The sequence below is a fragment of the Pelodiscus sinensis genome, chromosome 1 (genome assembly GCF_049634645.1).
Source record: "Pelodiscus sinensis isolate JC-2024 chromosome 1, ASM4963464v1, whole genome shotgun sequence".
NCBI lineage: Eukaryota > Metazoa > Chordata > Testudines > Trionychidae > Pelodiscus > Pelodiscus sinensis.
Genome location: NC_134711.1, coordinates 323,730,115 through 323,753,748, shown reverse-complemented (window position 1 = coordinate 323,753,748; position 23,634 = coordinate 323,730,115). Strand labels below are relative to the sequence as shown.

The window sequence follows — 23,634 nt, the reverse complement described above, 5'->3', positions numbered from 1 at the left end:
CAGAGCAGGAGCAATCTGCACCGCGCTGGCCCCAGAACGGGTCGGCGCCGCACGGTGACTCGAAGGCGGGGCCGGTGTCGGGGCCGGTGCCGTGATCAGATCCGGGGCTGCTCTCGGCGCCGGCTCAACGCTCGGCGCCGGAGGAGGAGGCAGCGGATGAAGTGATGCCGGCTGGGGAGCCGGCGTCTTTGTAGGCTCCCGTGGCCGCTTAGTCTTTGAAGCCCGGAGGCAGGGGGACATGGCTTTGGAATGCCAGAGGTCCCCGGTGTCTGTGCCTGGCTGTCCCTGCCATTAAAGGCTGCTGGCAGGGATCTTTCAGAGGCTGGCATTGCCTCCCGGCAGGAGCCGCATTTTTTAAAGCCGGTAGCTGACATTTGCCGGCAGCCTGCTGCTTGTTATCTCTTGTTGTTTTTGAACAGTAGGTGGTTGTTAAGGCTGATAGCCTGGTAATGGCTCTGGCCAGCTATCTTTTGTTCTTGTTATCTTAACAGTCGGTCTTTTTTTTTTTTTTTTTTTTTGTGAAGGGAGCTCTATAGGAAGAAGCTGACAGGAGAACAGCTGAGAGGCGGGAGGTAAGAGGGTCTTTGCTTTCACTCCCGATAGTTCTTGTTTGTCCTTCCTCTCTTGAAAGAATTTTTTTTTTTTTACTTTATGGGGAGAGAGGGGAGAGGGAGGAAAAGGAAATTTTATATATAGAAAGGGAGAACTAGAAGCCGTCTAGCTCTGTGGAGAGAGGAGCGCGGTTACAGGCATCTGCAGCCTGAGACGGTGAAGAGGAACTGGCGGAGGGGCCGGACCGCGCGACAGAAAGAGCATGAAAGCCGCGAGCCTGTGGCACATGTGTGGTCCGGCCAGACACTGCTAATGACAAGTCTCCGTCTGCGGCGCCGGGGCAAGCCCAGCACCCATAGTGGAGCACCCGTGGGGACATCCTTGAAGAAGAACAAGGCGGTTTTTTCAAAAGTTTTTCAACTTTTTGAAAGTGCTCTTTCGAAAAAAGGTGTTCTTGAATGCCAACAGGGCTTTTTGGAAAGAGAGCACCGAGACTGCTTGGGTGGTCTCTTTTGAAAAGGCGGCTCACTTTTTCAAAAGAAGTGGTTGCAGTCTAGATGCTCTCTTTTGAAAGAGGCTTGTAGTCTAGACGTAGCCACACAGAACCTGCCCAGGGCTGTCTCCACTCCAGCTGCAGATCTTCAAGTGCGCCCAGGCAAGCAAATATCTGGGACTGTGAGATCCAGAGGAGTGTGCACTCCTGGCTGGGATAAAGGGTGGCAGTGGTTGTGCCCCTTTAATTGCCGCGTGTCCCGAGCAGGCTTCCATCGGGTGCCGAACAGAAAAAGCAGAAAGACTTCCTTAATTAGAAAATACCGGACATTTGTATGTTTGGTATTTTCTCAATTTATTTAACGGACACAAAGTCCAAATACACCTTGCAACCCTATACTGGAATAATTTTATTACTGGAGGCTCCCCAGGCACATTAAGTGTGACAGGGCTAGCCAGGTGGAGGCATCACCATTGTATATTCCTTTAGGAGCAAGGGACTGCAGCAAGGGAGTGGATAGGGAATCCCCAACTACAAAACATCACCACTGAGGTACTCAGGATCTCCTTTAATGTTAAAACTATCAGGCGCCCAGGCACACAGGTAAGCGTGGCCTGCTCCTGAGTAACCCAGGAAGGAAAGGAGAGGTTACTCACCTCAGCAGAAACTGGAGTTTTTCGAGATGGTTGTCCCCGTGGGTGCTCCACCTTGAGTGCTCCATCTTGGGTGCTTCAGCGCTGAGCCCAGGACGAAGATCTTTTACAGAAGTACCCTTGGCTGGCTGTGCGTGCAGGGAGCCGGTGTGTGTTCTATACAGGCCACTGTGCATGAGTGACCAGCCCCCCCCCCACACTCCTCAGTTCCTTTTCTGCCCCGGAGATGCTGTATCTCGAAGCAGAAGAAAGAAGGGAGAGTGGTGGAGCACCCACGGGGACAACCATCTCAAAGAACTCCAGTTACTGCAGAGGTGAGTAACCTCTCCTTCTTCTTCGAGGACTGTCCCCGTGGGTGCTCCACCTTAGGTGATTATGAAGCAGTGTTCATATGAGGTGGTGGGAGCTTCAGATGCTGAGATTGTGAGGCCATGAGTATTGTGTGGCCAAAGTTTGTGTCCACGTCTGCGAAAGTTTTCAGTGCATGATTTGTGAAGGTGTGTGGCTTTACAAATGTTTTCCATCGATACTCCTCGTAGGAATGCCGTGGTGGCTGCCATTGCCCATGTCGAGTGAGTTTGTACCGCTGGTGATAACTTTTTTTGGGCTATGATATATGCTAGTTTGATGCAACTAGATATCCACTTTGAAGTCTCTGATTTGATATAGGCAGCCCCTGTGACCTCTCAGTCGAAGGGACAAAGAGCCGTGGAATTTTCCTAAAGGGCTTAGTGTGCTGTAAGTAGAACACTAATGCTCTGTGTACATGCAGGGTATGGAGAGTTGCTTCTATGGTGTCCTTGTGTGGTTTGGGGAAGAAGACAGGTAAGTGTATTGGCTTATTGCAGTGGAATTCAGAAAGTACTTTGGGGAGGAATTTGGGGTGGGTTCTAAGCACGACCTTATCCCTATGGTATATAGTATAAGGTGGGTTTGCCATCAAAGCTGCTATTTCCCCTACTCATCTGGTGGACGTGATTGCTACCAGGAATGCCACTTCCATAGAAAGATGTAGGAGCAAGCAGGTGGCAAGTGGCTCAAAAGGTTTGCCCATGAGCACTTTCAGTACGAGATTTATGTCACATGCTGGAGTTGGATCCTTATGGGGGGAAATAGGTTGTGTAGAACCCGCATAAATTGTTTGATTGATGGGTGTGTGCAAACTGAGTGTACTTGGATTGGGTCATGCAAGGCGGAGATAGATGCATTTTGACGGTATTGAGGGAGAGGCTTGTGCTATGTAATTCTAACAGGTATTGCAAAATGTGAGATACATCAGTGTGTGGAAATTCGCGTCCATGAGCTTCACACTAGGCCTGGAGCCTCTTCCATTTTTGAGTATATGTCTTTCTAGTTGCAGGTCGTCTGGAGTTGGCGAGGACACATTGAACTGGTTCTGTGAATGTCCTTTCTGATTGAGTCAGCCAGAAAGCATCCACGCTCGCAGATGTAATTTGTGGATGTGCGGATGAGGGATTCGACCATTTTGTTGAATGATCAGCATACATACTGGCAGAAAGTGATACGGTGGCAGTACGCTCATCCATAATGGGTATGGATACTATGTTTGTCTGGGCCAATTGGGTGTTACAAGTATCACTTCAGTGCTGTCCCATCTGATTTTGGGGATCACTTTCTGTATCAATGGGAAGGAAGGGAACTCGTATGCTAAGTGTGCGTTTCATTCTATACTGAAAGCATCCCTCAGAGACTCTGGACCTATGCCTGCTCTGGAGCAGTAGCGTGGGCATTGGGAGTTGCTGATGGTTGCAAAAAGGTCCACTATTGGGAAACCCCACTTCTTGAAGAGATGATTGAGGATTGTTTTGTTCATCTCCCATTCATGATTCTGGGGAAACTGTCTGCATAGTCTGTCTGCCAATACGTTGTCTTTGCCTGGTAGATATGTAGCTGTCAGCTGTATGTTCTGTAAAATGTACCATTCCCAGAAGCTCAGTGCTTCCTGGCATAATTGGTAGGAGCTCGCTTCTCCCTGTCTGTTGATGTGTATATTGTTGAGATGTTGTCTGTGAGCATGTATACTGTTTTGCCCCAAATGGGGTGTGTGTGGAAGAGAGAAAATTAAGGCATGCATACCTTATTGCTCTTAGTTCTAGTACATTTATGTGTTGTCTGGTCTCATCAAATGTCCATTGTCTCTGTGCCTATTCATGGCACTGGTGCGCTCCCTAACCTAGGAGTGAGGCATTTGTGATGAGTGGAGAAGGCCGCTGGAAAGGCACTCCTGCACACATGTTGTCATGTACCGTCTACCATGTAAGAGGTTTTTATGTGGCTAGGCATGATAAGATTCTTGCTCAGCAGGTGGATGTGAGGTTGATATATTGTGTGGCACCACAGTTGTAGTGGTCTCATTCATAGCCTCGCGTATTGGACTATAAAGGTGACAGCTGACATGTGCCCCAGTATCTGCATGCAAGATCGTGCATTTATGCTTGGCCATGACTATGCTGTCTGTATGAAGTGTTTGAGAGACAGCCATCTGTTGTGAGATAGGAATGCTCTGGCTTTTGTACAATCCAGGTATGCTCCTATAAACTCCAGAGTCTGTGAAGGGGTGAATATGCAATTTGCTGTATTGAGCATTAGGCACAACATGCCAAAGAGAGCTGTGGCTATAGAGACAGCTTGTTGCGTCTCTTGGTGAGTTGGCCCTGTTATGAGACAGTCGTCGAGGTAAGGGAATTTTGTAAAGTTGCTCTTACATAAGTGGGAGGCCACGACTGCCAGGACTTTTGAGAATACTCTTGGAGCTGTGGAGAGTCTGAAAGGTAGTACCCTGTATTGTGTTTTATTGTGAAGCAGAGATATCTTCTGTGATATAGGTGAATTGCGATATGGAAATATGCATCTTGGAGATTGAGGGTAGACATCCAAGCTCCTTTCTCCAGGGTAGGTATAATTGTAGCCAAAGTAAACATCTTGAAACGTTGGTATTGGACATATTAGTTGAGTTTTCATAGATCTAGTATCCGTCTCCATCCCCCTGACTTTTTGATCATGAGAAAATAATGGGAGTAAAAACCCCTTCCCCTGTGTTGTTCGGGGACCTCCTCTATGGCTCCTATTGCCATGAGGCATTCCGCCTCTTACAAGAGTAAGGTCTCATGAAAAGGATCCCTGAAGAGGGTCAGGGAAGGGGGGTGAAAGGAGGAATAGATGTGAAGGGGATGCAGTAACTAATTCTTATGATTTCCAACAACCACTTGTCGGTGGTGATGTCCTGGATCAGGGGCAGTGACTGCTTACTCTGGGCTGGCAGGCTTGGAGCTCGCACAGGCACTATGGCCAGAGTCTACCCCTTTAAGGGCTCCAGGGAGCAGGGGAGGGAGAGAAGTGTTCTTGGTTGAGGCTGGAGTGGCCACCATGGCACCCTGGGAAGGCTGGAGGCCCCCTATTTCGAAATAAGTGTCTACACAGCACTTATTTCAAAATAACTATTTCAAATTTGGCATTATTCCTTGTAGAACGAGTTTTACCAAATTTGAAATAAGCACCCCGCTATTTCAAATTTATTTCGAAATAGTGGTTTGGCTGTGTAGACACTCGGAACGTTATTTTGAAATAAGGGCTGTTATTTTGAAATAACTTTTCTGTGTAGACATACCCTAACAGATGTATTGGAGCATAAGCTTTCATGGGCAAAGACCCACTTCGTCAGATGCATATAGCTACATTTATCTGATGAAGTGGGTCTTTACCCACGAAAGCTTATGCTCCAATACATCTGTTAGTCTATAAAATGCCACAGGACTCCTTGTTGCTTTTGCATGGTATTTGGTATTGTCAGCTCTCTTACATACCGGGGGGATTGTGGCTGGGGTGGTCCATATCACTTTTGCCGGATCCATTAGTGCCTCATTCATTGGGATGACCAGTTTTGAATACACCGATGCTTATAGGAGATTCGTGAGCTTGTGCGGGATTTGGGGAGCATCTGAGTGTAATGTCTAATATCTCTACCACTCTCTTAAATGGTTCTTGAAATGCCCTAGCATCATCAGCCCCTGTGGGTGTTGGGCCTGTTAGTGTGTCCGCAAGGCCCTTGTTATTGGCACAGGAACCAGCAAGGTATTGACACTACATCACAAGCGTCTTCCCAATCTGCTGCTGAGGAACTTCCTCAAAATAACTCTCAAACTCTTTACCATGTATCTGCTGCATCCCCAGAATACTGGGAATCCAGATACTTCTAAAACAGCATAGGCACACCCCTGCCTGCATAATCCTGCCTAAAGATCTTTACCACATGGAGGACACCATTTTGCAGAGCATGCCACCCTGCCCTGCCAGTGCATGTGAAGGAACACCACATGGGATTTTGCAGAAGGCACCACTTGCTCCCTCTACCAGCATGCCCTTGCAGGCACCATACATATGAGGTCATGCTGCACAAAGGAAGGTGTGAGCTCCCAAGCAGTATGCAAGCTCATGTTAGCAGTGGCACCGCAACATGTTTTGAAAAATGACATTTTTCGTGTGGCAAGATTACACTGGCACAGTTGGAGCAGCATTCTCTGACACCAGACAGAACCACACACAGTACCATATGAGAACAAACATTACCAAAAACAGGTCCATCCAGCTAAAATTAGATGAATGGCCTGCCTATTGTTTGGTGGTTTCCCTTTTCAGCCTGAGCTAGAGCCTTTTATCCCAGCTGATGCTAATCAGCTACTTAATCACAGTTGAAGATCAATTTATTCACCTCTTCCTGACTGCTACCATATGAGATCCAGGCCAAAATGGGTTATATTTTGTTGGTTCTATTCCATGCCAGCAGGAAATAGGAAATGTGATTGTTAAAAGAAACAAAGCATAAGAGCCTTCTCTTGAATTGGGTAGGCTCCTAACTTAGACTAAGTACAATTGGTCAGTCCTACCCCTGCATCAGCCACAGGAGTCCCAAGATGAGAATAGGAAGAATAAATAACTCACTTCACTTGTTAAGTGGATATACTGAAGCATCTTCATTGTCACTAAAGTTTCATTGGAATCTTCAAGAAGAAACTAGGAGTAAAAAGAGCAAAATATTTTGGAATCTCCATCCCAACCAGAAATTAATTCCATGTGATAGTTTTCAACAGTAGCACATTTCATGAAACATCTTTCCATTAAGTAGGATTCAGACATATTTGCCTACATCAGGGCATATTTGCCTACAAAAGGGCCTCCGCGGGCTGCATCCGGCACACTCTACCACTCCCCCACCCCCAGGCCAATTAGGATTTGGGGGCAGGGGAAACACATGACGTTTCCTCCGCCCTGCCAGGAGCATGTAGCACTTTTAAAAAACAGCTCCTCTCACAGACTGGCTGCCTGTCGCCCTGTGCTGCTGCCTCTGATACAGAGGCAGCAGCGTGGGGTGGCAGCAACCCCTCTCTTGGAGGGGAGCAGAGCTCCTGGACCCGGCACAAGCTGGAATTGAGCCAGGCTGCCTGCCTGCCTGGCTCCTAATACACTTTAAATGCAGAGCCGCAGCAGGGGTAGGTCCCGGACCCAGCTTGAGCCAAGACTGAGCTGGGCTGCTGGCCAGCCTGCTAAAAAAATTACTGGCGGGGGTGGGGGAGGGAACTGCGTGTAGTCTATAGCATTAAACTATAAGCTTTTGTTTATCAGTTAATCGATTCACTATTACATCCCTAACACACATACATCTAATCAAAATATTTCTAGAGAGAGAAGAAGGAAGAGTCAGCATTGCCACTGAGCTCCGTCTTCAGCCAAGGACAGTTGAGAAGGAACTGAATGGGTTCATGCATATGAGGTGCCAACAGCACCACAAGAGACTTACTATGCATACACACCCTGACCAAGCACTGATACTGGAAATCTCTGACCTGTGGTGCAGGAAGACACAGACATCTAAAGTGGAGCACCCATCGGGACACTGCTCACAGAAGTAAGTTATAGTCCTGTGATTTTATTTCTCTGAAAGTACTCTATCAGGATTTTTATCCTTGGATCTAGACTGAAGAGTCAGTTAATTATCAAATAAATGTTGTCCCTGTAGGTACTTATCAATTGATCAAACACCCTTTAAGCTTTTCTTTGCTAAACTGAGTAGATTGAGCTCCTTGAGTCTATCATTATAAGGCAAGTTTTCTAATCCTTTAATTGTTCTTGTGACTAGTCTCTGAACATTGTCCAGTTCATCATTCTTGTGTTGTGGACACCAGAACTGGACTCAATATTCCAGTAGTGGTTGAACTAGTGTCCAACACAGTGGCTAAGAAACCTCTCCACTACTACTCAAGATTCCCATTTCCATATCTAAGGTCCCCATTAGCCTTTTTGACTGCAGCACCATAATGGGATCTCATGTTCAGCTTGGACTAAAGTACTGTATATATTTTATCAAGTCTTCCAATCTTCGTTTTAAAACTTAGTGATGGTAAATCCACCATGTCCCTTTGTAAATTGTTCACATGGTTAATTTTCAGACACTGGGTCTTGTTATATCTTTGTCAAACTAAAGAGCCTCTACTTTCAGAGATCCTCTTCCATCATCTCAGAATGTTTTCAAGTCATGTCTCAATCTTTTATTTTTATTTTTGGTAATCTGAACACATTTAACTTCTTAAGTCTCTCCCTGGAAAACAGGTTTTGAGAATTCAATCTTTGTGGGTATTTGCTGAATCCTCATGAATTTTGCAACATCCTTTTAGAAGTGTGGATATCAGAATTGGACTTAATGTTTCAATAATGGTTTTACCAATACTATATACAGAAGTAATACCATCTTCTTACTCTGACTCAATATTGCCATGTTTATACACGGAAGAACTTTATTAACTCATTTAGATAGAGCATTACATTAGGAGTTCATATTCAGTGGCTTATCCACCATCATCCCTGTTTTCAAGAGTACAGTCTCTAAAACTGCTAGAGACATGCTAAGACTGCTAGTTGCAGACTAACCATATTCTAACATGTGTTTTAGCCCCAAAACTCCTACTATCCAAACACAAAATAGTTAATATGTCCTGTGAACCTATGGTCTATTTCATACCTAGGGTATGGGTAAAAGCACATGTTTCACTTTAAGGTGTATTTGCTACTTGCCAATTTTGTAATGATCATGGAGCTAAAGCATGTCTAACTGAGTGGGTGTGTTAGTTATCCTTCCAATACCATCCCATAATTCCCAGGGTTTCTATTTACTTACTTTTCACTAGTCTCCATGCAGTTGTAACTACCTACCAGTTCATATACAATGGTCAGCATTACATTTTTCTTTCCATGTGAACTATTCCATTTTTTACTGAACTCAGCCAAACTGAGCCAAACACACGATGCTTGCCAGAGTTCTGGTTGAGGAAAGCAAGACCCATGATTTGGGAAGAAGCATCAGAAACCTGAACTTACATGTGAAGATCTCAAAAAGTCTGATGGAGTAGGGATCAGTCAGATTGCTGTCTCGTGCAGGGAGCACAATAATCACCTCAAAACTATCTATTGGCGGGCCAAGAATGACAATGGCAAGTCCTAGAACTCCCTGACTACTAGCCTCTGCGACAAAGAGTTTGCATTGCTGCTAACCTCCATCCTGAGTATAGAGCTCACAGTGACAGGCTTCCTAACAGGGATGGTATGATGATTTTCTGACTGAAGGAAGAGAAAAGAGGGACATCACCAGAAGACAGCCCATCGACAGAAGGGATGGAATAGCAGAAAAAGACCTCAGAAAAGACTCTGGAGCAGGAACTGGCACCAGACCAGGACACGCAGCAGAATGGGCCTGCAGCCATATTCCAAAGAGTTGCTCAGGAATGAGCCTGTGAGATAGCTGGAGAGGAAGAAGCAAGACAGCAGGAACTGCAGCTATAGCCTGGCAAGTGGCAATGATCAACTCTATTATTTCTGTAATGTTGGAAATTGCAGAATAAATAGAAGGGACGTTCAGACAATGACCAATACAATTATTGTTACAGAGGGATTACGTTCAGGGGTATGAGTTTGGCTTCAATTGAGCATGGAAGTCACATCTTTTTCCTGGTCTTCTTTCTTCCCCCCTGACCAAGATGGATTAAAGTTGCTCTCTCTTCCACTCTAGGTCATTCAACAGATTAATATCTTCCAAGGTTTCTCTGGTCTGAAATAATGTTATGAATGAATACTTATAATTGGCCATGGTCTGACTACCCCCACACTACAAAAGCAGTTCCAATTAAAAATAAATCAAATTGTCATTGAAGGATAAAATTAATTTGTTGTCAGTATGACCTCTGTGTGACCTGGATGTCAAACTTGGTCTTTGTAAAGAGGTACGTGCTTGGTCACAGGTTGCAACAGGAAGGGGATAGGTGAAACTAGTATAAACCTGTTTTACTGGTATGAATCTGTTGTAAGGCCTGAGAAGGGAATGTGAGGGAGTAGATAATGATTGGAGGGGATTTGGTGCAGAGGGCATGACCTGAGTGTTAATGATTGGAGGAAGTTTGGTGCAGAGGGCATGACCTGTGTATGCATGCAACTGTAAGTGGTCAGTGGGAAAGGGGTGATTACCATGAAAGATAGTACAAAAGACATTGCCTTTTGTTTGGGAAGTTGCGAAACTTTCCTGAGAGTATCCTGGAGATTTTTGTCCTGGAATGCATTCCTGAATAAAGTTGGTTGCTTAAGAAGGGTGTCTGAAATGGAATGGGAAAGGGGCTTGGACCCCCATCCAAACCCTTGGATTAAATTCTCCATCATCATCTTTCATCTGGATATGAGTATAGCACGGGTATCTGAACAGGCATGTGTATAAAGATGGAGTAAGAGTCTGATGGAGATGATAAAAATATCAAACTTTGGCCTTGTTGTGATGTACAACACTAAAAGGGAAAAGGGAGATTCTTACTCTCTTTTTCTCTTTTCATGGGCAGAAAATATATGCTTCCATGTTCTTGACAGACCCTTTCACTTCAGCTGAACCAAGGCAAGCACCTAGATCTCTTAGGAAAAGACACTTATCCAGCTTAGGAAAAAGTTCAGATGAACTGCTGCATAACAAACCAGGCAAGTCAGATGAACAACTGGATGTTTGCCAAGTAAAAGAGGAGCGGAACATGTAGCAAGCATTAAGAATCTAAATTCTGCTACAAATGTGCTCCCCAACAAAACTATCACCATTGCCTTCTGAAGTTCAAAAACTGCTGCTGAAATGCCCTTCACTGACTCACAGACTATCTGTATCCAGCAATCACCGTACCGCTCAAAACAAAACCAGCTCTTCCATGGCTTGCAACTAGATGGAAATAGCATATAATACCAGGCTCACATAGGGCCTACAGGACCTATATTTTTGGGGGGATAGGTCCATACATTATTAAGTCACAGCATATAGCACTAGCACTCAGCTGCACATGCTCAGAGCCAGAAATCTGATTACAGGTAGAACATCTCCTCTAAAAAGACAAAACAAAAAAAGTTGGTAATAAGCTGCATGCCTGTGGGCAATATATGAATCCTAGAAACATCGTTGTTAATGGGACAGGACTGACTCCTGGGAAGATGTTGCCTTTAACCTGAAGTTGCTATTAATCAAAATTACTATTAAGCAGAATCTACACTATAAATAAAAGACGTCCTGGTGGAATGCTGATATCCAAATAGGAGAGTCTATTGAGTTTATTTCAGTGCATATTCTTCTAGGCATTATTTGAGACCCCACAGTTAATCTCAAAGCAGATTAATCCAACCTTAAACAGCACCATTTTCACACAGGCTGAATAGATTTAACTATAACCAGTGACAATTACATTTTAATGGATATGTAAATTATTTAAGTGAGTGCTCATCAACTGAAGGGTATATTTAAATTTCTAACCAATGACTAAGAAGAATGCTTCATATCCTGAACTATAAATCAAACTTCAATGTTTCATACACATTTTTACTGGGAGACTTAAATGCAGACGGATTGCTATAAAATAGTTAAAATGTGCCATCTGACAGTTAGAAGCAATATTACTGTAATTTGATTAGACTTACCTTAGCTTTGTCGGCTATAAAATAACATTCTAAGTATCTGGAAGATGTGTCATGAGTATTAAGTTCATCTTTCTGGAAGTGAAGATATGTAAAGCAGGGTTATGTAATGTAAATTCTGATGTTTTACCTGTATGAAGAGTCATAGAAATACAGCACTGATCCGTAATCTCCTATATTATGTCATTTACCCCATGAAAATATCTAGCAGAAATATAATTCAATATGATTATGCCAAATACTATTTTTATGGCACCTACAACTATACATTTGATTAGAATTGCATGAAACTGACAGTGCTGGGTATGTACCACTATAAAATGGAATCATTTTTCTTTGCTCTAGGGCTTCCCTAGAGCAGTGGCTGTTCAAATTTTTCTGCTGGGGAACCAAAACCATCTGCTGTTTCTTGCTATATGCCACCCAATCCCAGAGACTTTTATTCAGTCAAAGAAAGAAGTAGCTCTTTTAGTCCCAGGGCTGTTGCTGGGTATGAACGAGCATCTCACCTCTTTTTTTCCTTCAACACTTGATTGCAGTGAAGTCAGTGAAAGCTTTAAGAAGCTGTGAACTGCTTGTTCTCTGTCCAGCACTGGGATCTCATGAAGTCTAGCAGTCATGGAATTTTATACATTTCCACCTCATCACAACTGGTGAGCTATCACTGAAAAGGCACCCTGAGTTGATCTGCCTCTGCTGGAGACAAGAGCCCCAGATCTATTTCCATCTGTTAATTTCTTTCTAGAAATGTTATGACCCCTATTTTCCTCAGTTTTACTTCCCTTCCCCCCATTTGGGGGCAGACAATACATGTATTTTTATTATTGTGATCAGTGTGTTCAGACTCCTGGATCTCTGATAAGATTCGGTGTTTGAAAGCTCAGAGGAATTAAACCCTCCCTGACAGTGAGACAAAAGAGCTAAGCAATGAGATTTAGTATATAAATGAGTTTCCAAGTGAACTCTTGAGTAGGTAAACAGGGGAGTTTTGATGGTTCCTTTTGTTTAGCTATGGCTCTGCACCATATAGTAGGTATGGATGAGGAGAGAACAACTGCTGTGACTTACTTGGAATGTGCTATACATTCCTTTCTGCTGAATGAAAGAAGGGAAGGGAAGGGAAGGGAAGGGAAGGGAAGAGAAGAGAAGAGAAGAGAAGAGAAGAGAAGAGAAGAGAAGAGAAGAGAAGAGAAGAGAAGAGAAGTAAATGCTGATGGACACACTAAGGGACAAGATATGTGGTTCGTAAGTGGACATTTCAACACTTCATAGCTTATGAGAAAATATACTTCTTGGACCACAAGATCCCAAAATCACTGCCACAAATGCAATAGGAGATAGGTTCGGTGATACAGGAACTTCAGAGAGTAGGAACTGAAGAAGCTGACTAATGATTTGTGACCAAGGTAAGTAATTATGGTGAGGAAATTGGATACTATTAGGCAGTCAGTTTTGTGCCAGGTCCGTGTTCTGTCTATATAAAATGCTATAGCTCGACGTACATCGAAGGTATGGAACAACGAGTCTCGAGTAGAGGCATGGGGTTTTGGATAAAAGACAAGTAAAATGATGGGTTAGTTGACATGAAATTGTGAAGTGACTTTAGGGATGAAGACTGGATGAGTGCACAATGTGACCGAGTCCCTGTTGAAAACCATGAACAGTGGCATTGCCATTAGTACCACCAATTCACTAACCCTACGGGCGGATGTGATTGCCAGTAGGAATACCACCTTCATGTTGAGCATAGATAACGATATTGTGGATAGCAGCTCGAAGGGTGGGTACATCAACATGTCCAGCACCAAGTCCAAGCTCCAAGCAGGAGGTACGGGTCTTCGGCAGGGCTTAAGGTTTGTTATTCCCTTAAGCAATATCTTGGTCAAGGGGTGGGCAAAGGTCAACTGCCCATCAATAGTTGCATGTGGGCTGCTGTGTCCACCACATCCAACGAGATTTGCAAACTTACTCATGCTTCCACAAAACCCTCTTGCACAAGGGACTATTAGAGGGGGCGCTTAGTTTCTGGCAGGTATTGAAGGAGCTGTGCTATCTTCTCATAGTTATCAAAGTTGTGATTAGATAACAAGGCAGCATAATTAGCCATGAGTAGGAGCAGGGTTGCAGAGGAATATACTTTTCTACTGAATATGTCTAGCTTTTTGACATCTGATGTTGCCTTATACTGGTGTTTTGGCTTGCTGTTGTGCCGCATCTACCACCAAGGAGTTCAGCTGTGGATGGATAAACAGGAACTCAAGATTCTTGGAAGGGACAAAATATTTCTTGTCTGTTCTCCTGCAGGTCAGTGACACCAACTCTGGTGTCTGCCAGATGATCTCTGCCGCCTCCATGATAGCTTCATCAATAGGGACGGCAACTTTTGCACTCTGCCTTTGGTGCAGATTTTTTAGTAGTCGATACTGTTTCGTTTGCACTTCTGTTAGCTGGATTTCCTGGGACTGGGCCACTCGCTTGAAGAGGTCCTGGAACTGTCTGAAGTCATCCGGCGGAGATATGTCTGCTGGGAAGACCGCCTCATCAGGTGAAGAGGATGAACAGTCAGGAATTGGGTTTTCAGTCTGCTGGTTCTCCGCTTCCAACAATTGGCCGTCTTCCAGCTCGGAGCGCTGTGTTGTGGCGCCCGGACTGTGTATTGGAGAGGTCAGCTGGCGACTATGGTTTTGCTGTGGCAGCATATGCCTCATAGGTGACAGGTCAGCGCATGAGGGTTGTTGATGTGCACGCTGGTGGAAGTGCGAACATGAAGAATACGGGGAGTTGTGGTGGTGATCATAATATCGATCTGATGGATGGGGTGACGAATACCTGGATGATCTACAGCTGGTATGTCACCTATCGTAGCTGGCATATAGAAAATAACTGATAGTGTGGTGACCACCTGTAGGATCGGTGCCTATAGTCACTATAGCAAGAGTGTCCACATGGAGAATAGCGTCTGTGGTAGAACTCCTATCTTGGGCTGTGCTGCCAGTAGGCATGCTGCAGAGGCAATCGGTACATTGGAGGAGAAGGGGAAGGTCCCGGTGAAAACCTTGGAGATGGGAAGTGAGTAGTCCCCTGTCTCAGTGTTCTTGCAGCTGCTTTCATTGGTGCCTTTGATTGGGTCGGTGCCGTCTCCGGCTCCTTCTCCAGTGCTGGTGTTTGAATCAGTTGCGGCACCACTGTTTTTGTCGGTGCCGGGGTTGTTTGCACTGTGGGACTACTCCGCGGTGCCGACAACAGAGTTGGCTCACTCGCCGATGCCGGGAGAGTTCCTTTTGGTGCCGATCCTGCCCGTGAGGGTCGCTGTTGCTCCAGCGTTGCCTGCGGGGTTGAATGGAGTGGTGCCGGCGCCTTTGAAATGCAGGCGTCGCTTGTTGGTACCCAGGCTGCTTTCGGTGCTGAAGAGGATCGTTCGGACGCCATGATCTTCTTTGTTTTTGCCCTCAACCCAGGCACTGAGGGTCATGGGACAGAGCCAGAGGACCCTAGCTTATTCCCTGCGGTCCTCTCAGGCGGGAGCGATCTCGCAGGGGAAGTTTTCTTTCTTTTATGTGCAGTCAGCTCAGGGGAGGAGACCCTTTGTTTTTGGGTCCCCCCAAGTTGTCCTGTAACCATTATATTGGGGTCCAGCGCCTGTTGAATAGTAACAATTTGAGGCTCATTTCCCTGTCTCAGCGGGAGTGGCTGTCATTTTAGAGCAGTGCCCGCATTTTTGGGGAATATGGGTTTCCCCTAGGCAGCGTATACACACTGAATGCCCATCTGAGGCTGGCATGGACTCCCCGCATAGCGAACAGTTTTTGAAACCTGGGGATCCAGGCATGACTGAGTTAAACTTGTCTTCTGTTAATAGTGTTGTCAGTTTAACCCCCTGAGGCTAAAGCCATTAGTCACTGACAGTGGGAAGCCACGGTTTTATCAAAGTGTTAACAAGTCTCTTTCTTCTTCTTGTTTTGTTTAGATAAGAGAAGAACAGTTAAAGGAAGGAGAGGATAACTATTTACAATTATCTACAGCTCCCCGGAGGAGACTGAAAGAATGCTGAGAGAATCGGAGCTCCATCTGTGGTCAAGGATGGTTGAGAGGAACTGAGCGGGGAGCCGGTTGGGTGCGAAGATCAAAGGGTGCAAACAGCGCAAAACACAGCCATGCAAAGCCTCTGAACTGCAGCACTGGGGCAAGCCGGACACCATGCTCCACTCAAGAGCTCCCACAGGGACCACTCGAAGAAGAACTGGGGGATTTAGGCACACAGCTTTAACATAGATTACATGATTTTGACAAACTGCTTTCTTCACAATGTCAGAAATGGTTTTAGGTTCCAGAATTGTAAATGGACAAACTATGGAAGAACAGAATTATTTTGTTTAGCTGAATACAAAGTGAATTTTCAGCACTGGTAAGCTCATTTGTAACGATTTTTAAAGATGGCCCTAACATTCACAGCTTAATATGTTCTACGTAATAACCATTTACTCTTCGTGAATCTATTGAGAACACTTACACCTATAGCAAGCTGTCTCTCAGTTTGAAATTCAGGTATTTGATGTTCTCTGTTTTCAGCTGCTTGGTCTTTGATATCTACATCAATTACTCCACATCGACCAGGTGAATCTTCTTCAGCCATCGTTCGATAAATAATGTGTTGAAATGTAGAAGAAGATTTAACAGGTTCAATTTCATAGTTTAAATCGTAAACCATCAAATGTCCCCTGAGAATTGCAAAATTGAAATGTAATTAAGGGACTCAGAACTGAAACTTAAAAACTGCTTAAAATATCTACATAAAAGTTTAGAGATGGTCAGGAATTTTTTATCTCAATTATTTTTGATGGATTATACCAGGGCAGGGAAACCTTTTTTGGGTCCAGGGCCACCGACCCACAGAAAAATAAATTGGGGGCTGCACACAAGTGAGAAACAAAAAAAGCTACCCCTCACCAACATGGGCTCCCCAATACTGGGGGATCCCCAAGCCTCAGGGATTAGATCCAGGCAAGTTGGGGGCTGCATCAGAGCGCCCCCTCCAGGTCTTAGATTCCCCACCCCAATACAATTATACAATACTATACAATAGAATTATACAATTTTGCAATATCGAAACTTCCTCACTTCCCTCCTGAAAGAAAAGTGCTATTAGCAAGCAACATTTTCAATTCACAATCTAATACAAATGTTCTTGGTAACTCAGCAACTCTGGAAAGGCAAGAATTAGGAGATGGAAGAATGCCAAGTGACCCCCATGCCCCAGATCAGTCATTGCTGCACTACATTCTTTTATAATTTATAAAATAAAGAAAATAAGATCACAAACTTTTGATTCTAGCCCTATGAAATGACCCTTATGAACTAGTTTGCATGAAATCTGCATTAGGAAAAGGTGACAGTAACCAAATGATTCTGTTATGGCAAATCTCTATTTCCATTTCAGAAGAATATATTTTACATTGTTTACAATCTAACAGATTGAGAGGCTGACATTACCAGAGTCCAGAGCAGGTGCTGAGAACTGCTACAGATTCCGGGATACCCTCCACATATCCAGAGTAGTAGCATTCATCCTGCAAAGTGAAAAAAATAAGGTTTTCTTATTTACTATTAATTCTAGTTACATAGGATAACAGATATTAGCTACATAAACTTCCTGAAGGGAGGTTCCAAAGAGGATGGAGAGAGGCTGTTCTCAGTGGTGACAGATGGCAGAACAAGGAGCAATGGTCTTAAGTTACAGGGGGGGAGGTCTAGGTTGGATATTAGGAAAAACTATTTCATTAGGAAGGTGGTGAAGCACAGGAATGGGTTACCTAGGGAGGTGATAGAATCTCCATCCCTAGAGGTTTTTAAGTCCCCTCTTGACAAAGCCCCAGATGGGTTGATTTTGTTGGGATTGGTCCTGTTTTGGGCAGGGGGCTGGACTCGATGACTTCTTGAGGTCTCTTCCAGCCCTAGGATTCTATGATTCTATGAAAATTAAACTAATGCAACACAAGAACTATATTATTTTGCATCTGCTCTCAAATTGTGTTTCTAAGATGAAAAGTGACTTTTTATAAATAATACTTTTCCACTCAGCAGATCTGTTCCAGAGTTAGATCTGTTGACTTTCATAGCAAAAACTAGTTTTGCTGCTTTTTAATCACATTAACTGTGCAGACAATGCAGCTGAAACTGAGTGAGCTTCAAAAGGGAGTTCCTCCTATATTGCACCTTTCACACAATGAATTCCTAGCTTATCTTACTGGTCACACTTCTGCAGCCTTAGCGTCAACGAATGATGGAAATTACATTCATTTTTCTCATTTAGTGCAGTCCAGAGAAGGTAGAGGAGGAGGGTGAAGCAGCTTCAGTTTAACACCCAAACTATATACATTTGCTTAAACTTGTACTCCAAATGGGTTAGAAAAAAGTATTGATTTATATTAAAATATGATACCACCTGTCACAAGGCTGATCTATAGGAATGCTGGCAAGAAACAGAAAAGTTAAAATGCAGAGATTTATTTTTATATATTCTTTCTCAGATCTTTCATGACCAGACTATTGCTTGTTCCCAATTTCCCTAATGCTGGAGGCAGCCCTCCTCCAGAATAATAGTATTTTTTTAACTTGAAAAGACAACTGTGTAAAAGTTAAAGTATTATCTGGCTCCATTCACTTGCAACAGGTCCTTGATCAGAAGAATTCACAAATCTCTTAAGAAAATAAACCATTCTTCCTTTTTCAAATTAATTAAATTAATTTCTCAGAGGGGTAGCCATGTTAGACTGTAACTTTAAAAGTAGCAGGTAGTTCTCTGGCATCTTAAGACTAACAAATATATGGGATCATGAGCTTTTGTTGGTAAACTCATCTGATGAAGTGTGCTTTACCCAGGAAAGCTCATAATCTTATATATTTGTTAGTCTACAAGGGCAGATCCACATTAGGAAATTATTTTGAAATAACTAAATTTGACTTAACTCCCAATTTTACAAAATTGAAAGAGCGTGTCCCCACTATGGGAAAGCCACGAAATTAGTCTGAGGCAGGCTCCATTAATATGAACGCACTAGACTTAGAGCCCCAGCAAGCACTAGGGAATAATTAGTTTAAATTACTGTAGGGAGTAGTTATTTCGAAATAGCTTCCACACTATTGCTATTTTGAAATAACTATTTCGAAATTAGTGTTATTCCCCAAGGAAAGCAGGAATACAAATTTTAGAAATAAGTGGCCCATTATTTTGAAATAAAGGGCTTGATAGCATGGACACTAGTGTAGGCAATGGCTAAGGTGCCACAGGGACTACTTAAATGAATTGTCATTGAAGGGAGCATCAAATTGTCACACATGGGGATTTTATACAAAATATTGACAAGCAGGACTGAAGTTTCCTATTCATGTATTTGTACATAATAATTGGGACCTATTTAGACTACTGCAATATGTAAAGTATAGTAGGGTATAGATCATATAAAATAGCAGAACTCATAAGCTGTACACACTTAGGCCTAATTCATTACTTATAAAAAAAAACAAGCTCACACACAGCAGGATTACCTCCCCAATATTCCATGGATATGCTGACACCCACCTTGAGACAGAACATCTGTTGTTACCACTAATTAATTCAAACTTAATATACAATTCCAGTGATTGTATCAAAATACACATTTCAGGAAATTACAGATCTGCTTCTGTCTAACTTGCATAAATCTCTTTTCTCATTATTCAGTGGAAGAGGTAAATAAGAGCAGAGTAGCTGAGTTCCCATATGCTCATTACCCCATTATGTCTGATTGGTTGGGGTCACCACAAAAGCCTAAAGCCCCTTACAGGGTGAATCTTGGCACTGCAGGACTTTAGTGAAAAGAATTGAATTTGTAAATTAATTGTAATTCCAATGCCTCTCTGTGTATTTGGCTAGTGGAACTGGTTTGTGACAAGACAGCCACTTGAAGATCTTTTAAACCATGATTAGGTAGATTGAAGTGTTCCCCAACAGGTTTCTGTATGTTCCCTTTATGTATTTCTGATTTGTGTCCATTGATTCTTTCCCATAGGGACTGTCCAGTTTGTCCAAAATACATAGCAATGGGGCACTGCTGGCATTTGATGGCATAGATCAAATTACTGGATGTTCAGTTATTTTGGTGGCTTATGTTGTTGGCTCCAGTGATGAATTCACTTGTATAGATATGAGGGCAGAGTTGGCACCGCAGCTGGTTGCAGGGCTGGGTTCCTGGATGCTTATGATGTGGTTGTGTAGCATGGTTACTGGAAAGAATTCATTTCAGGTGGGGGGTTGTCTGTACGTGAGAATTTTATTGAAAGTGTTTTTTAAAATGTCTTTCTTTGATTTCCTTTATTCAGGCACAATCAATCCTCCTCTCAGTGAGAGCAACAGGAGTTTGGCCAGTGACTTCAAGAGGAAAAAGTCTGGGCCCTTCCCACTATTACACTTATCAACTCCACTTCATGCTACCACTCAGCATCTCTTATGTCCTTGCCCTAACTATACATTTCTGTGTACATTTATTATGTATTTGGAAAAAAATTCCCTAACATTTGAATGTAAGAATGTAGGAACACAAGAATGGCCATATTGGGTCATACCAATGGTTCGACTAGCCCCCTATTCTATCTCCTAATAGTGGTCAATGTGGGGTGCTTCAGAGGGAACGAACAGAATGGGGCACTCATCCATCCCCTTGCCATAGAATCATAGGTCTGAAATAGTACGTCTACACAGCAGCGTTATTTCAGAATAACTGACATTATTCTGAAATAACAAAGAGTGAGTCTACGCTGCAAGCCACTATTTCGAATAATGTCGAGCTGAGAGATTTCTTACTCTGACTTCTGTAACCCTCATTTTACAAGGAGTAAGGGAAGTTGAAGGAAGAGTGTTCTTCCTTCGATTTCCTGCTGTGTAGACAGTGACAAAAGTTGAGTTAGGCTATCCCGACTTAAGCTACGCAATTGACATAGCAGAAGTTGTATAGCTTAATTCGACTTTATGCCTGCTGTGTAGATGTACCCAAAGGGATCTTGAGATATCATCAAGTTCAGTCCATAGCAAAACCAAGCATTGTAGAGCCCCAGCATCTGAAAGTCATAGGCTTTAATTTTAAATCAAAAGCATTTTGCAGCTAGTCAGAGTAGAAGAACTCTGCTCACCAACAGGGAGGGAAAATGGAAATGAGGAGAGAGTTGGAAGGACAAATAAGGTTTTTAAACTTTTTTTAAAAAAGCATTTTAAACTTTTCAGTGTTTTTGCCCATTTTCTGCATGTTATCCCTTCCTTCATTTAGAATTTGGCTAATTAATTAAAAGTATTTTATTTGGGTTGCCACTAATACTTAGGGATATAAATGCCAGTCTTCAGCCCACAGTTGTCTGAATACACAGAATAAACCCACAAATTATAATCCAATAGCTTCCCACACATTTGCTCTTGATGTTGCCACTTTTATATATTCAGTTTTTAGAGCACAGCAGCTTAATTGTACTCAGTATTGTACCTTTTAAAGTACATGTCACACACTTACCTGTATATATGGATAATCTGTTATCAAGTCTCCCTTCTGATTGTAAGTAATAACTGGGAAATGTGGAGCTATGAACATTCTGAAAATAATGATTACAAAAATCGAAAATTAGAAATCCAAAAACAAAGACCCTGCTGCATGCAATCTTGATGTATATGAACTGTAGGTTACATATGATCTAAAGACCAGATCACATGAAGGTATTCAGGTACCTAGCTCCCACTGAAATAAATAGGATTTACACAAATAAATATTTCAGAGTGTTGTGAGCAAGACACGAGAAGTCATTCTCTCACTCAACTCTGCCATGATTAGGCCTCAGTTAGAGTATTGGGTCCAGTTCTGGGCAACACATTTCAAGAAAGTTATGGAGAAATTGGAGAAGGTCTAGAGAAGAGCAATAAGAATGATTAAAGGCCTAGAAAACATGAGCTATGAGGGAAGGCTGAAGGAATTGGGCTTGTTTAGTTTGGAAGAGAGAAGACAGACGGGAAATGATAGAGGTTTTCAGGTGTCTAAAAGGGTGTCACAGGCGGGGCGAGGGAGGAATGATGATGATAGGACAAGAAGCACCGTGCTTAAACTGCAGCAAGGAAGGTTTAGGTTGGACATTAGGAAAAACTTCCTTACTGTCAGAGTGGTTAAACACTGAAATAAATTGCCTAGGAAAGTTACAGAATCTCAGTCACTGGAGATATTTAAGAGCAAGTTAGATGGAGATCTATCAGGGATAATCTAGATTCTAGACTGTGCTTGGTCTTGCTGTGAGGGCAGGAGACTGAACTTGATGATCTCTTGAGGTCCCTTCCAGTTTTAGTGTTCTATATTCTATGATTTTTGTCAGGACAATATATTCTGCAGATGTGACTTTGGTGTATAATTCATTTCTTGCCATAGAGCTGTGTTCTAAAAATATTTCATTACAAAATATTACTAGCCATTGCAGTAGTGAAGAAAATCATGTGAACAGAATGTACACAATGCAAAGATCACATAATGTAATTAGAAATTAGTCAAGTTGACTACCATTTGAAAGCTCTTTCTCTCACAAACACAACAGTACCCACCATGACAAACCCAGAAAGATTATGTAGCTGACAGGAGATTTTCAGTCAAATTAATGAAGAACTTCTCTCCAGGCACAGAGTGAAGATGCCCACATCTACAGCTATGTGCCAAAAAGTGAAACCAAGACAATATGACATTGTGTGACATTTTCTAACCTTAGCTCAGAACATCAGCTCCAGGAGGGAGCCTTTATGTGGATTTACGGGCCTTGCTTTCTAGGAGGTTAACACAGCCCAGCAGCACTAGGAAACATACCTCCTAAAAGTGCTGATATGCATTCATCACCTCAAAGAGGAATGTCTTGCTCTTGGAATTCTCATCTCTCTGAAACATATTCATTGAAATAATAGAAATGTAAGTCTGGAAGGAACCTCAAGAGGACATCTTGCTGAGTCCCCTGCACTGAGGTAGGACCAAGTAAACCTAGACCATCCCTGCCAAAACCTTCCAATGACAGGGAATCTACAAAATCCCTTGAAAACTTATCCCAGAGCTTGACTATTATTAAAGTTAGAATGTTGATTCTAGTAGCTAAACTAAATCTCCCTTTCTGCATATTATTTCTTATCCTACCTTTAGCAGACATGGAGGACAACTGATCACGGTCTTCTTTATAACACCCCTTAACATACTTGAGGACTATTAGGGCACATCTACACTGCAGGGTAAAAGTCAATTAAAATATATAACTTCAGCTACGTCAATTGGGGTATGTCTACACTAGCCCCTTAGTTCGAACTAGGGTAGCTAATGTAGGTATTCGAACTTGCAAATGAAGCCCGGGATTTAAATATCCTGGGCTTCATTTGCACGTTCCCGGGTGGGCGCCATTTTTAAATCCCCTTAGTTCAAACTGACTGCCCGCGGCTACACACAGCATTCAGAAGTTAATCCGAACTAAGTCCTTAGTTCGGATTAACTGTTACACCTCATTTCCACGAGGTGTAACAGTTAATCCGAACTAAGGGCTTAGTTCGGATTAACTTTAGACTGCCGCACGTAGCCGCGGGCGGTCAGTTTGAACTAAGGGGATTTAAAAATGACGCCCACCCGGGAACATGCAAATGAAGCCCGGGATATTTAAATCCCGGGCTTCATTTGCAAGTTCGAATGCCTACATTAGCCACCCTAGTTCGAACTAGGGGGCTCGTGTAGACATACCCTTGCATAGCTGAAGTCAAAACAGTTTAATTCGGCTTTTGGCACTGTCTATGTAGCAGGAAGAACACTCTTCCTTTGACTTCCTTTACTCCTCATGAAATGAGGATTACAGGATTCGGAGTAAGAAGTCCTCCATCTCAGCTTTATTTTGAAATAATGGCTTGCTGTGTAGATG

General features: G+C 43.1%; 1 protein-coding gene and 1 long non-coding RNA gene across 7 annotated transcripts in view; one reads left to right on the top strand and one right to left on the bottom strand.

The window, feature by feature from the left end:
- LOC106732314 (disintegrin and metalloproteinase domain-containing protein 20-like) overlaps nt 1–23,634 on the bottom strand; it is a 106,479-nt gene that overhangs the window by 77,438 nt on the left and 5,407 nt on the right. For 3 of the 6 annotated variants that reach the window (XM_025186913.2, XM_025186918.2, XM_025186920.2), the window contains 5 exons: nt 21,231–21,309; nt 17,185–17,261; nt 16,205–16,412; nt 11,698–11,769; nt 6,658–6,729 (listed from right to left, as the gene is read on the bottom strand). In XM_025186913.2, the coding sequence (XP_025042698.2) occupies nt 6,658–6,729; nt 11,698–11,769; nt 16,205–16,412; nt 17,185–17,261; nt 21,231–21,309 (508 nt within the window). Of the gene's footprint in view, nt 1–6,657; nt 6,730–11,697; nt 11,770–16,204; nt 16,413–17,184; nt 17,262–21,230; nt 21,310–22,553; nt 22,623–23,634 lie in introns of all 6 variants that reach the window. The other 3 variants (XM_025186916.2, XM_075919611.1, XM_025186915.2) reach the window with 2 other exon arrangements.
- On the top strand, nt 1,982–22,579 carry LOC102455888 (uncharacterized). Its single transcript, XR_332368.3, has 4 exons — nt 1,982–3,250; nt 7,396–7,621; nt 15,662–16,099; nt 20,053–22,579. It is a non-coding gene; the product is annotated as an uncharacterized LOC102455888 (long non-coding RNA).